Below are 13,614 nucleotides of genomic sequence, written 5' to 3' on the forward strand. Positions count from 1 at the left end.
GAAATACGTATCCCTCTGCCCTCCCCCCTCCCCCGCTCCTACTCCCCCTCGATAGTCTACCTTTCTCTCTCTTTACCCTTCTTCCTTTCTCCTTTACTTCCTTCTCTCGGTTCTTCGCCTTTACCTGATCCTCCTCTCAGGCCACGGCATCTTTCCTTCTTTTTTTATTTTTCCTGTTAAACCGTCGCTTTCCTTCCCGCGGACGTTCCTCGGATCTTCTTTCCTGCTCGCTCCGTTATTCGCGCCGATAGCACACATACCTGTCCGTATGCATGTGTGTACGCGCCCTCTGTTCGACTCACGAGACATAACCTTATCGCGAAGCTCGTTTTGTGACGGAGGCGTGTACCGAGGCAATGCGTTGCTTTCTATCGATTAAGGACCTCTTCGAGCTATTGTTCGATGGTTTTAAAGGATCGATACCGGTGGACTTTTGCTTTTCTCTCGGTTACGTGTTATCTTCCGTCGATCTTGCACCAGAGAAATATGTTAGGCTCACTGGCCGATTGGCATTGTTTATAGCGTTCGGCTGCCACTCGAACAGAGTCCACGCGTGATTTTCGTCGTGTTTGATAGACGCTCCCGTTTGTTACAACGAAGAACGGTCCGAAGAATTTAGGTTTCACGGTTTATGCTTGTCTATATATTCGCTGATCGTGATAACAGATTTCAGTTGTACGTTTACATCGATGCGTTCTTAGATTTCATCCAACTTGAGACACTGTCAGCTGTCGGAAACGCGTGACATACGACATACGAGAAAAAAGGAACGTACTCGTCGCCCGCGTGCCGCCATAATTAGCCGTAAACAAGTGGCCTCTATAAATTATATCACGGTGGACTGGTTAACCTTATTACGAGGGTCGACCATAGACTACTGAAAAGCTGTCAAGATTATTATAGGGTCCCGTGAAAAATCGACCGACCCATGAATGTGTCAATTCGTAACCCAGCGCCTGTGTAAGTATAGTCCTCCGTCCTATTTTATCCTCCTTCCGCGGACAATTATATCCTTTCGACAAAGTCTGGTAAAATCGAATTTCCTTTATTTTCTTTAGTCTTGCATACCCATCTACTAAACAATTTTCGATCGAAACGATACATCGAAGCTTCGAAATTGATTCAGTTAGAGCGAAACAATTATTTGAATCTACGTATATACCAATTACATAGGGGACAAATTGACGCATTCTATTGAGGTTAGTTGTTTGATATCTGAAAAATTGATTTTAAAAAACTAGCCATGTATTCTGATACTGAAATGAAGAAATCTTCAAAAAATGAAGTTGATCAACTCGTGGCTTTTGACTAATTCGTATGTTTTTGTACTCAGTTTTACAATTGTTCGTTTAGAAGGAAATGTTTCATCGCAAATAATTACACGAGCAAAGCTGTCAGCAATTCGATGATTTTAACGATTTAAAAAAATCTTATTAACACATTTTTTTTTTATTAATTTAATTTATTTATTAATTTGCACAACGCACTGCCTCCTAATCGTATAATTTGTCCGATTACCAACCGTAGATCGTACTTTAACATCAGAATTAAAATGCTTCCGTTTTTGTGCATCCTGTTATTATCGTGCTGTAAATCTTACGACGAAGACACATATACGGAATTTCATAATCGCGAGAATCCCCGGGCGTTGGATCTTTTTGCACGTTTTATCCGCAACTCGACCAGCAGTAAATCGTATTGCGTCAACTTTTAAGAGGCAATAAAATGCTATAATACGTAATAACTGTATGAGAATTAATTGGCGAGAAATTGATGCCTCTTCCCAAATCAGGTTCTACTTAACCTCCAAGCATTTCGTCTACAAGGCGTTTTAGTAGATTGAATGGGAGGATAGTTAATTTCACGAAAATGAGAAATTCACTGTAGTCCCTTATGCGCTCGTGCTTCGTACACGGAAAAAGGAAAACAAATGGAAAACATATAGAAGATATGATAATTAGTCTGCAGATATTTATGCAAATTCGTATAGTTAAAAAATGGAATTTAGGTGGGCAATTGTTTAGTTTCCTTGATATTATAACGAGTATCATATATTTTTATATTTTATATATTTTTGTATGTTGTACGCAATCTGTGTATTTTGCACCTTCAAATTCCCCATAAATGCTTAAGAAACCACAGTCTAATGATAATCGAATAAAAATGAATCCCTTCCCGATTCGTACATCGTATTACGATGTGTATCGTACTTGAAATCGTAGATACGTAGTAAGAACAGAATGTTGTATCCGTATTTGGCGCGTAGTTCGTCTTGCAAAATCGCGAAGTCAGTTCCGCGAACAAAGAAATACGATTAGTTTTTCTTGTCGGTTGACGTAGTGATTGTACCTGTGACGAAAAAATATATGTCACAGGTATGACAGGCTATTCGTTCCTATGCAATGTCGAGCCATTGTTCTGCGGCTAGCTCGTTTGACCCGACAAGACGATAAATGGGAAAATGAACGTGGCCTATGAGTTACGATTTTCCCCGTCTACGGTAATTATTATTGATTTTTCAACGAATCTCCATCGTTTATTTAACTCTCGCGATCAGACGAGAGAAAATTATGAACTGATGTTTCAAATAAAAATATAAAAAATACGAGGGCAATAGAAGAAGGAGAAGAAACATTTATGTAATATCTTTTAAAAACAGTAGTTCTTTTTCTCGACGAGTTTTATTTTTTCATTATGAAACATATTTTCCATTGTGCAAGGTACAGTTGTTTCAAAATAAACAATATAATGTGATAATATGCGTTACTTGTTACGTTCGATTTAGACTTTTGAGCCTGATAAGCATGTTCAGTGCGTCTGACTATATATTGGACAATTCTACTTCGCGCGCTCTAGTTTGAAGTGATAGATACCGACATAAGTAACGTAAGTAATATATGATTAATAAAAAAAGTTCGATGTATCAGCGTAATATTAGAAAATTATAATATTTATATGCTCATTTATTATTCTTGTTGTAGATACTAGTAGAAAAAAACCATCTTTGATCAAACTGGCATACACAAAAGTGAAATGAGAGAAAAGCAAAAATAACAATAACGAATTTTATTTTTTGTTTTTAACAAGGCATTCGGATTTGTTTTCGAATACATGTTCCGAGATACTGAGTAATGCAATACAAAATTCAACGTGTAGTATAATAAAATAGATAACTTTCGGTAATATTATATTAGCATTTTTATGCTAGAGTAATGTATAAGCGGAAATGTTTTCGTTTCATTCGGAAACCGAATAAATCTAAGATCTATTCTCGAACAGCTCTGAATAATCATATATTATTAATTAATGGTCATTTTGGGTAGTATCCTATCCACCTTCTGTACGTCACGTTCATTGTTTCTTCTACTATATTATCTATAGGACGTATTATGAAAGGTATGGATGCTAAACCAATAATGGTTGGAATCCATTTGCTTTTTAAGAACACATTATTACTTCTATTTTGTACAAATTGAACAGCGGCGCAAACTCTGTTAATTGTCAAACCAGGCACGACTACAGATGCAAATGACTGCCACAATAAAGTGTCTGTCATGGAGAGTACAGTATTTTTTGTTGCTTTTGGAGTTACATTATCCTGAAACATACAATTTATATTTATAGTAGTCTTATTAATACGTATAGTTTGTTTAAATAATATTTTTCTTATGAATTGCACACTTGATAAGCTTTAAAGCCATTGTTAATTGTGTCTGCAAGAACGTAGCCACTGGCTACAGCATAACTGAGCCATACAATTGAATTTGGAACTATAGATCTAAAAGCTTCTCCAATTTCATTTGCATATCCTGAAAAGGGAATCAAAAATGTCATTCATAATGTTAATGAGTGAAAATAATAAGAAACTGTTTAAAAAAGCGACTACAATAGTCTTTCATTACCCAAATATCTGATAGGTGTATCACGATATAGATCCACTTCTTTTTTTATGTCCATGGTAGAAATTTTGTTTATTAAATTTTCAGATTACTAAACATAACCTAGTTTTATGCATCTGTAAAGTTACTCGATATAATAAATGACGCTCATTGGCGTAGTATCGATTTTTTCGAAAATATAAATTGCATAACTTACAAATAATTAGGCGCGCTTCTGTGAAATTACTTGAAGTAAATAATTATTTTCATACAATTACAGACTACATGATAAAAGATTATTGTCTTCTAAAAAGATTCGAGTGATCTATGGTCAAAATTTTAAATCTAGAGACTTTTACTTCTTGGTAACTCTGTTGTAATATCAACAATTTACCCGTGGTAAAGGATTCAAAATAATGTGAAGACAAAGTTTAACAAACAAATACAATTTGATTTGTACGTACAATTGTAAAAAATAAATAAATTTATATATTACAAGACGATTTAAAAATTAAACTTCTAGTAATATTCTATTTCGAATACTACATGAATCCTTATAGAACGTAATCAATATTGCCATAGACTTCATTGTTGACTGAATTTTTAATTTTATGAAAGACAACAATTAACGATATATAAAATAACTAAAACTTGAAATAATTATATCAAAATTCCTACACATTAATCGCATAATTGAACGTTAGTAAAAGTAATTTGAATAAGTACTAAGGAATACCTAGATTTTTTATTTATAAAAGAAAATAATTTAACAAATAATAATAGTCTCGGGAGCAGAGTATACAAGCATTACAATAGTGAATTTGTATTAACATACTCAAGTATGGCGCTCAATCCTATTATCTCGTATAACATAACCTTGAAAAGTCCTTTAAACAAAAGAAATGTTGTCTCTAATTCTAACGGAATAGTTTGCTCTTCCAGAAATATGACAGGACCGTAATATTCGTAAGTGAAAATAGTTCATATATCACCATTCAACATGGTAGATCTCAATTTAATTAGAGAATATCTTAGTATACAAATTAATGAAATAATTTGTTGGTGGTGGTTTTACATCAATGAAATTTCATGGCAGTTGCTAATAGCTGTTACTGCGTATTTTTGCGTTTGTATTTCTCTTTATTCAATCTTGAAGAGAGTTAACCACACAGCGTGGCAGCTTCCGGGTCCACCTGCCAGAATACTGTTAGTTACAGCTCATCCTGACGATGAGGTCATGTTTTTTGGTCCACTGGTGTACTGGGTTGTAAGATCAAAGGCTAGTAAGATTTACCTCCTCTGTCTTAGCAATGGTACGTTTATTAATCCCACATGAATTCATCATATTCTGGATGTTAAAAAATCTCTATATATCATTTTAGGTGGGGATAAGAAGAGGAAAGAAGAATTATGGAGATGTGCGAAACTATTAGGAATTCCAGAAGATAATGTAACTATTGTGATGTAAGAAATTGTTTCATCTATCTAATTTACAAAATAACTTCTTGGTAATTATTTGAATACAGTTCAATATTACCTTTTTAATCTTCTATCTTAGTTCAATAAATACATATATAGGAGTACAGAGTTACCTGATGATCAAAATGTACAATGGCCAACAGAGGTAGTGGCAGAATGTATTTTGCAACATGTAGAGATTTATAAAATCAATGCAGTTGTAACATTTGATAAACATGGGATAAGCAAACATAAGAATCACATTTCTTTATACTATGCCATAGCTGCATTATGCATAGAAAAAAAAGTACCATATTGTTAGTATTATTTATTGGTGTATTAAATTGACATTTAAAACATTTTAAATAATTGAATCTCTTTCCAGATTGTAAACTATATGTTTTAGAATCTGTGAATATAATTAGAAAATATGTACAACTTTTAGATTTGCCAATTAGTTTGTTATCTGCTTCATATTGGTATTTAATAACGTATGATCAAAAAAATAGTATAAAAGTAAGTGTGCAGTTAACATATATAATTTCTAGCAAAACTCTCATTTCTATCATAGTTGCTAACATAAAGGAATTACCTTTACAGAAGGCTATGGCTGCACACAAGTCGCAATATATTTGGTTTCGAAAGTTGTACATGATATTTTCGCGGTATACATTCATTAATACCTTACAAGAAGTGTGTGCTCTTGATTTGGAATTGGATCTCCAGTTTGATGATGAATAATCTATAGACATTAATTTATACTATTGTACAAATTGTAATTAATTGTACATATTGAAGAATTACATTTATCTATTAATGTACATATAATAAAGACATACCATTCTCAAAGGAACTTCAGAAATATTTGTAAACACTGAACATACAGTTTGAGTAGAAAGTATTTTTTTATTCGATCTTACAGAAATATACAATTGTTTAGAAATAAGAATGTATCTCAAGGAAAACAATAAACACATTTTTTATTATATGTAATTCGTGCATTAATTTCACTTATTTGATTATTCCATTGCAAATTTGTGTAGACAAAGTACAATCCTCAGTTTGATATGTTCTTATTACGTATATGTAATATACAGAATTTGTTTTCAACGTATTGCGCATCTAACAGAACTTTGAATTGCTATTAAAGAGTTTGAGCGAGTACGAAATTATTGCAAGTTATACTTGCTATTCTAGATTTTAGATATATCCATTTTTAAAATCTGTCTCTTAGCGATAACATACAATATACGTGATAATTTCTCATAATTTAAATCGTATTAGATTTGGCACAGTTAAGATTTGTGCATAAAGTATAATTAGAATTATTTTCATATTGTCTTTTTAACATTTAACATTTTTTACAGCATAATTTGATCTTTAGTAAAACAGCAATAGATCTGTGATATAAAACTGAACTATGCATGCTGGAAGAAATCATAATTATTAAATTATAGATCTTTTATGTATTTTTATCATTTACTAAATATAAGTAGAAAATTTAAAATATAATTATTTAACTCTTTCCTCCAACATAATTAAAATACTTCACTAGTAATACATCATATCAGTAATTTTCTTATTTTATCCTAAAAAGGTACAAAAAAGCTCCACCTTTTATGTAAAAAAATCTCCGTTAGAATGACATCAAATAAAATGTAATGATGAAGTCTGCATTTATAGTCTTACATAATACAAAGATAATATTAAATAAACTTGTAATATGAAACAATATATTAATGCATAGTAGAAATTTGTGAGTACGAATTATAAGTATATATAAGCATATCTTTGTATAGCAAATAGTTTAGAAAGAATACTCTCTGTGCGCTTATATTACTCGTATCTCGCACGTATATACAGTTTTGCTCAAAATAAACTATACTTTATCAACAAATATGTACGAAATATGGAATGTTCTCGTATGTCTTACACTACATACATAGAAGTTCAACAAATAATCGAAGGAATTAATATTATGAAAGATGAAATCTTATTTATCTTAAAACATCACTTAACGATACTTTTAAAACATCATATAATAACTCATACCTTTTAAACAAAATAAATGCTTACAAGACAGTCGCAGAAAATGGACGGCATAAAGTGTTCCCGCAAGATCCTCGATCAGTAAACTACTACAACATTAATCAATTAGTAGAATACTGAATTTAGGTACATAGAGAAGAGTAACATCAAATTCATTATTAATTCTTGTAGAGTAGATGTCTTCAATGTTTCGTAAACAAGAATGTTGAAGTTATAGGGGGTTCATCGCGAAGATCTCGCGGGCCGTATCCTAGAATCTATCTTTGACACGATGGTGCGAGCTCAAAGTTCCCATACCGGGTTGAGGAGAATCTGGATCTCCTGGATCTTGCAGGTATTGAAGTTCTTGTAATTCTTGAAACTTCTCATGATCTCTAATATGTGCATAGTTAGCAGATAAACACATTAAATAATGTATGAGACTTAATACAACCAGCATGGCAGCTACTGTTGCTAAAATAAACATGATCTCTGCTTTTTCAACAAAATCTTTACAAAATAATTTCACTTCTTGTGGTCCACATACTTTCATATCCTCTACTCTTGTATTATTTGGAAATATAAAACCTTTAAGAAATATAATATATGAAATTTTATTTACCCATAGTAATTAATTAATTAATAAATCCATTAAAAAAAAAAATTGTACTTACTAAATTGAGTGAAATCAATGCATTGATCAAGAGACTGGACACGAGGATTACTGCATAAACCCCAGAATATAGTAAAAATCCAAGCAATTATAACCAAAAATGCAAATATTATGAGCCATCCTAATTGTAATATATAAGTAATTGTCATGAACTAAAAAATGTAAAGAATATTCTATTTATGCTGCTTCATACTGTGATATTATAACTAATAACATTAAAGTTACGTACAACAGCACATGAGATACGTCCACCAACTCTGGACCTCCAGGCTCTATATACTTTATGTCTCGTAGCTCCAGTTGCAAGGCAACCAACGCATAATATCATGAAACCTAAAGCTGCCATACTAGCACCAAGTGTTGCAAAAGTCAATTGAACAGGCTCTAACCATCCAAGTCTTAAATGAAATACCTTAAATACATAATTATAAACAAACACATTAAATGTATAATGTATATAAAAAGAACATTATAATAAGGTTATAGTGACAACTTACCTGATCCATCATTAAAGAGCCCAATGTAACACCTCTATACATTGTACCACAGAATATACCAACTCCTAAGCAACACATTATTGTTGCAATAAGAGTTGCATATGGTACTCTGGCCATACAATCATTGCACATACTCCCTACAGACGTTAAAAAGATAATTTATTAATGATTTAGTATATATAAATTAATGATATTGTCTCAAAAGTTATAAAACAGGTTATTACTGACTTCTAAAGTTCGTATACTAATATACACGTAAGTTTATATTATAAAGAACTTACTACAAGATCGATCTTCATAATCAAGCATATGAAGACTTTTTTCGGAAAATCTATCTATACTGATATTACTATTAAACCGTCTACGTAACGGCAAACTATCACTTGCACCTTGATCGTTCCTCATCTTTAATCATAAAAGACTCTAACATTCGTTTGAATGAAGTGTGAAGCGATGATTGAACGATGAATAATGTTTCCACATATATGTATGACAGATAAGATTATCATGCATATCGTACGATTACCCGCGATATTGGACCGTTACTAGAAAAGGTTTCTATTCGAGGGAGAAGACCTTTTATCACTATCGTACATAAATAAACAATTGTTGTAAATTTGTTGCTTACCCATCTTTCAATTTTAATGTTGTTCAAGGTTAAGTTTGTTTTAGATGGGCACTGCCCGTTGTAGATTCTCAGACCACAATGCTAGAATTCTCTCAATTAATGTCGTAATTGGATGTCATTCTACTGTATTAGTGAACAACATCCCACACGTTTCTCGTAATTACACATCCGCACATTACACCATTTGTTAATAGAGATTCTACGGGTTCTGACAGACTACTATTATTAATTGGCCCTTAGAATATTTCGAAAATATTTTCTTCTATTTTATTTGTCTGGTTTAGCAGAATAGATCAGGCTATGTTAATATTGTGTAGTAATTATTGCGTTTTAAGTAAAATATATGTATTTTTGGAGAATATCATTTATTTTTGAATAAGCCTTTAAAACAAACCAATATGGCGACAAAAGGAAAAGTGAATGGGATCGTTGTCCTCTCGATTATAGATTGTAGGGCACGTAGTGAATCAAACATACTATTCCTTTTTACTACGATCAACTATTATTCTAGTAATGAATTATAGCTGTAGCTTTTATTGACTTGGATACCTTTATTTTAAATTTGATTGAAAATTACATTTGATTTTATATTTTGTATAATAGAATAGAAGATATTAAATCTTTTATTATAGAACCTTATATAATAAAATTCTGATATTAGAAATATAAAAAAAAAAAAAATTAAGATGTATCTACCTCCTTATATTTAAAAAATCAACTACTTAAAAGATATTGTATATATGCTATGTAAATATAAAAAATATAATTTTGCTCTTATTATAAGAAAATTACTTTTCAAAGAGCGAGTTAAATAAGGTATTCTAAGTTATTTTCTCTGAAATAAATGCAAACAAGGCTCCACTTTTTTTTTAATTAAATGGGATAGGAAAGCTAAGGAGTAATTTGCTGAGGGAACAAAGAGGAGCTCTTCCTATTTTTTAAAATAGAAAGTTATATTAATATTATCATATATTAACAAAATTTTCCATAAATTTTAAATCAGAAAAGTATTCTTCGTCACTATTTTTTTAGACTATGTATATCTTACTTGCCTGTTCCAAATGGCAAATATTATTTCGTACGTTCTTCCAGCAGTCGCCCGAGGAAAATTTGTTGCATGGATATGTAATAGCTTAAAAAAAAGTCCGTGTCTGCACTAATTTGGGCAGAAATAGCTTAGAATATTTTATTTGGCCCACCCTCTATATTTTATACAAAACATTTTATATCTAAATGTATGGCTAAAAACTACCGGATGTTCTTACTCTTCGGTTGAGCAAAATATTTAATAACTCCAGGTATGTAGCATAATTTTTCTTTAACAATATGCGGTACTTCCACGTTTTGTTGATAATTCTGATCATATTTTATAACCATACCATTATTTCCTTTATAGATTATATCATTGCCGTTGCTCCGAGGACTTACCTTAAAATAATAAATTTGATCAAATTATGTTATCTCGTTTTACTGATTCTAATATTATTAATGTAATTTATAAATATACTTACAGTTAAAGTAGTACCATCTCTGTAATCAACATGAATATCTCCAGAAGATAATTTTGTCGCAGTACCTATACCTGGAATTGATACTTTACAAAAGCTATTACTGATATTTCGTATAGAATTCATTTTTCGTGACCGCGATGCTACCGTCGAAATAACAGAACTAGCATCAAAAGACGGCATCTACAATATTAATAAATTATGTATATTATATTTTATTAAAAAAATTATTAATTAAAAATACGTATATTGTTACTTACAACGGGAGCATTGTTCGTTGCTTGCGAAATATTCTCTTTTCCTTGTAAACAAGGAGAATCACTCAAAGCCGCATTAGGCTTACGTCCAATAAGAATAGGAAAGCAGGAATATCCTGTAGCTGTTTCTAAAGATGTTAAAGTAGACTCTATCAACAAACAACGCTGATAACATTCTGAATAATGTTCGTAATATGTATCTAAATGGGATGGAAATTCACCCTCGACATAAGTGGAACCGTCACTCCTTTCCATTATTTTTACGATACCATCAACACGTTCAATCTATAACGATAAAAATCTTAATGCCTTCAATATTTACCTATAATTTATGATATTTATTTTTATACCTTTACTCCATCATAAAAGTGAATTTCACAATTTGGATGTGGTCCATTTTCCATAAACTGACATTTTGATCGTTCAGTATACATCGTTAATTTCGGAGTTTTTGCTTTTACAAGTTTTATGAAACGAGAAGCATATATGTACTTTTTGTGATGATGGGCAGGTAAATTTTCGTATGAATAAATGCTATCTGCCCCACGAGTCGGTAACGGGAGTGGTTGATTACCAATATTCATTAATGATGTTGGTTTGTAGAGAATAATTCTTAAACCATCGTTCGATATTCGACACACTTCACTTATTTTTTCCTACAACAGAAAGGCAATCATATATATATATTCACGTGAAAAATTTATTTAAACATTAATTTTTTAATACATACCATGCCATTTCTACGTTTAATAAACTCGACGCAAACTTCGCCATTATCTAGAATAGTAAGAATTGCAGTTTTTGTCTTATGCCTCACAGGTTGTAATCTTTTAGAAGACAAAGGCGAGACTGATAATTTTCCACCGTTTTCTGTACTTTCAGAACAATTTTCAGCTTTTTCCTTTTTCCTATGCTTATCATACCTGTGTTTGTCAATTTCTTGATATGCATTGGAACTGGTATAGAGCTCACATTGTGAGAAAACTTTACTTTGTGGTACTAATGGTATTCCAGTTAATACGGGATATTCTTTAGCGCGATGATCCATACCATTTGTTCTGTGTGAATGCATTCTTACAACAGGCTCAGATGAAGGATCACTTTTCGCGCTAAACATAGGTCCAAGGGCACTAGACATAATGGGCGTTGATGATATTCTCTCTTCCGACCTACAACGCATTCTTGGCTTTCCATATGAAGACAATGTTCTTCCAACCCCTGAATCAACGATACCATTTCCCAATAATCCTTTGTTCATATTATTCTTTTCCTATTAATGCAAATATCTATAATAAGCTGGTTGATTTTTGACACGATCTTTTTATTTATTACTTACATTGTATAATTTATTTTTTTTTATATTAGTGATAAACGGATGTTTCGGAATATCACGCAAGCGGATTCTATCTTTTGGATTCTTTTTTAATAACTTATCTATTAGGTCTTTAGCATTATCTGATAAATGAGCTGGCATGATATAATCAGCCATTACCACACGTGTTAAAGTGCTTTTAACAGCATCTGTATCAAATGGTGGTTTGCCAACTAATAGAGTATATAGCATGCATCCTAAACTCCATACATCTGCTTCCAAACCATGTGATGACCTTGTTGCTATCTACAATAATATAAGCAATTAGTGTATTCTAATTATTCTATATTCCTTACATATAATTACAAATTATTTGACAGACCTCAGGCGATATATAATTAGGAGTACCACACATAGTTAAGTGTTTCTCATCAGGCCTTGTTAATTGGGTAGCTAGACCAAAATCTGCTATTTTCTATAAATTAAGATTAAACTACTTTTAATGCATCCAGTTTAATTATTACATTCAAAGATCATATAATTTTACTAAATAGGTTTTTTTACCACTTGCATATCCTTAGTCAGAAGCAAATTCGACAAAGACATATCTCTGTGAAGTATCTGGTATGAGTGTAAATATAATAATCCTTGCACTACTTGACTAATTATATGACCAGCTTGTGCTTCAGACAATGCACGAGAGCCTTGCATTTTAAGATAACGTTGGAGTTCTCCATTATGACATAATTCTAATACCAAATAAACATAATTAGCATCTTGGAAAACTGTGTACAGTTCAAGAATAGCTGGGTTCTTTAATTTCGAATGAATTGCTATTTCTTGACCAACTCTATCCACCATCCCAGCAGCTTGCATCAATTTTTTGTCGATCTAAAATTATATACAATAACTATTTAAATGTTTGTTTACAATAATTGTTTTAAATACATGTAAATTGATATGTGTACGTATATTTAATCTAAAGGATTACTTAAATTACCATTTTTATTGCGACTTCTATACCACTGCGCAGGCATTTTGCTCTATATACACTAGCAAAGCCCCCTTTCCCAAGTAAATTTAATACTTCGTAGTCCTACGATTAGAAATTACTAATTAGACGTTACAATAAAACATGTAAGCGGATAAATTCAAAAAGCTAACCTCTATTTGTTCACCAAAAACTCCCGATAACGATGGCATCACAGGCCTTCGAGTCATAAAACCATATAATTGCTCCAATCACCACGATCACTATATGGTAGTTTTCTTTTGCACACAATTTCTTCGAAATTAAATGTATTTAGTAAATATATCAATAAATTAGTAAATAGAAATAACATGGCGCGTTCGCCATATGTAAATTTTATACGGT

The 13,614-nt window shown here is 31.7% G+C and overlaps 4 protein-coding genes across 6 annotated transcripts; 1 reads left to right on the forward strand and 3 right to left on the reverse strand.

Annotated features, from left to right (window-relative positions):
* Nucleotides 1-3,051: 3,051 nt before the first annotated feature.
* Nucleotides 3,052-4,224, reverse strand: LOC122572840 (mitochondrial fission process protein 1). The gene is made up of 4 exons (XM_043738376.1): nt 4,096-4,224; nt 3,903-4,015; nt 3,682-3,809; nt 3,052-3,598 (listed from the first exon to the last, which is right to left on the reverse strand). The coding sequence occupies exons 2-4, from the start codon at nt 3,955-3,957 to the stop codon at nt 3,311-3,313; spliced, it is 471 nt and encodes a 156-aa protein (XP_043594311.1). The 5' UTR covers nt 3,958-4,015; nt 4,096-4,224; the 3' UTR covers nt 3,052-3,310.
* A 453-nt stretch (nt 4,225-4,677) lies between these two features.
* LOC122572832 (N-acetylglucosaminyl-phosphatidylinositol de-N-acetylase) lies at nt 4,678-6,329 on the forward strand. Its single transcript, XM_043738362.1, has 5 exons — nt 4,678-5,191; nt 5,261-5,342; nt 5,457-5,653; nt 5,722-5,852; nt 5,937-6,329. Exons 1-5 carry the CDS (start codon nt 4,879-4,881, stop codon nt 6,075-6,077), a joined length of 864 nt encoding a protein of 287 aa, XP_043594297.1. The 5' UTR covers nt 4,678-4,878; the 3' UTR covers nt 6,078-6,329.
* On the reverse strand, nt 6,218-9,617 carry LOC122572824 (neuronal membrane glycoprotein M6-a). 2 transcript variants are annotated; one of them, XM_043738350.1, is made up of 5 exons: nt 9,163-9,617; nt 8,535-8,671; nt 8,267-8,449; nt 8,039-8,189; nt 6,218-7,952 (listed from the first exon to the last, which is right to left on the reverse strand). In XM_043738350.1, exons 1-5 carry the CDS (start codon nt 9,164-9,166, stop codon nt 7,636-7,638), a joined length of 792 nt encoding a protein of 263 aa, XP_043594285.1. In that variant the 5' UTR covers nt 9,167-9,617; the 3' UTR covers nt 6,218-7,635. The 2 variants fall into 2 exon arrangements, with proteins under 2 accessions (XP_043594285.1, XP_043594274.1); XM_043738339.1 differs by lacking the exon at nt 9,163-9,617 and adding an exon at nt 8,816-9,102.
* Nucleotides 9,618-10,334: 717 nt separating this feature from the next.
* Nucleotides 10,335-13,611, reverse strand: LOC122577746 (serine/threonine-protein kinase PLK4). 2 transcript variants are annotated; one of them, XM_043749277.1, is made up of 11 exons: nt 13,404-13,611; nt 13,240-13,335; nt 12,804-13,130; nt 12,622-12,714; nt 12,264-12,545; nt 11,658-12,197; nt 11,278-11,583; nt 11,149-11,212; nt 10,931-11,076; nt 10,674-10,853; nt 10,335-10,590 (listed from the first exon to the last, which is right to left on the reverse strand). In XM_043749277.1, the coding sequence occupies exons 1-11, from the start codon at nt 13,458-13,460 to the stop codon at nt 10,411-10,413; spliced, it is 2,271 nt and encodes a 756-aa protein (XP_043605212.1). In that variant the 5' UTR covers nt 13,461-13,611; the 3' UTR covers nt 10,335-10,410. The 2 variants fall into 2 exon arrangements, with proteins under 2 accessions (XP_043605212.1, XP_043605211.1); XM_043749276.1 differs by having other exon boundaries at nt 10,931-11,212.
* Between the last annotated feature and the right edge of the window lie 3 nt (nt 13,612-13,614).

This window comes from Bombus pyrosoma, linkage group LG2 (genome assembly GCF_014825855.1).
Source record: "Bombus pyrosoma isolate SC7728 linkage group LG2, ASM1482585v1, whole genome shotgun sequence".
Lineage (NCBI taxonomy): Eukaryota > Metazoa > Arthropoda > Insecta > Hymenoptera > Apidae > Bombus > Bombus pyrosoma.

Excerpts from the sequence above, each read along its gene's own strand:
- LOC122572824 (XM_043738339.1), bottom strand. The coding sequence starts at position 8,939 with ATGAGGAACGATCAAGGTGCAAGTGATAGTTTGCCGTTACGTAGACGG. Across the intron at positions 8,450-8,534 it reads GCTCTTTAATGATGGATCAG|GTATTTCATTTAAGACTTGG; the intron begins GTAAGTTGTCAC and ends TATGTATTTAAG. Across the intron at positions 7,953-8,038 it reads CATTGATTTCACTCAATTTA|GTTTTATATTTCCAAATAAT; the intron begins GTAAGTACAATT and ends TATTTCTTAAAG.
- LOC122572840 (XM_043738376.1), bottom strand. The coding sequence starts at position 3,957 with ATGGACATAAAAAAAGAAGTGGATCTATATCGTGATACACCTATCAGA. Across the intron at positions 3,810-3,902 it reads TACACCTATCAGATATTTGG|GATATGCAAATGAAATTGGA; the intron begins GTAATGAAAGAC and ends TTCCCTTTTCAG. Across the intron at positions 3,599-3,681 it reads ATGGCTTTAAAGCTTATCAA|GATAATGTAACTCCAAAAGC; the intron begins GTGTGCAATTCA and ends TGTATGTTTCAG.
- LOC122577746 (XM_043749276.1), bottom strand. The coding sequence starts at position 13,460 with ATGACTCGAAGGCCTGTGATGCCATCGTTATCGGGAGTTTTTGGTGAA. Across the intron at positions 13,336-13,403 it reads TTTTTGGTGAACAAATAGAG|GACTACGAAGTATTAAATTT; the intron begins GTTAGCTTTTTG and ends TTCTAATCGTAG. Across the intron at positions 10,591-10,673 it reads GAGATGGTACTACTTTAACT|GTAAGTCCTCGGAGCAACGG; the intron begins GTAAGTATATTT and ends TATTATTTTAAG.
- LOC122572832 (XM_043738362.1), top strand. The coding sequence starts at position 4,879 with ATGGTAGATCTCAATTTAATTAGAGAATATCTTAGTATACAAATTAAT. Across the intron at positions 5,192-5,260 it reads CCTCCTCTGTCTTAGCAATG|GTGGGGATAAGAAGAGGAAA; the intron begins GTACGTTTATTA and ends ATATCATTTTAG. Across the intron at positions 5,853-5,936 it reads ATCAAAAAAATAGTATAAAA|AAGGCTATGGCTGCACACAA; the intron begins GTAAGTGTGCAG and ends TTACCTTTACAG.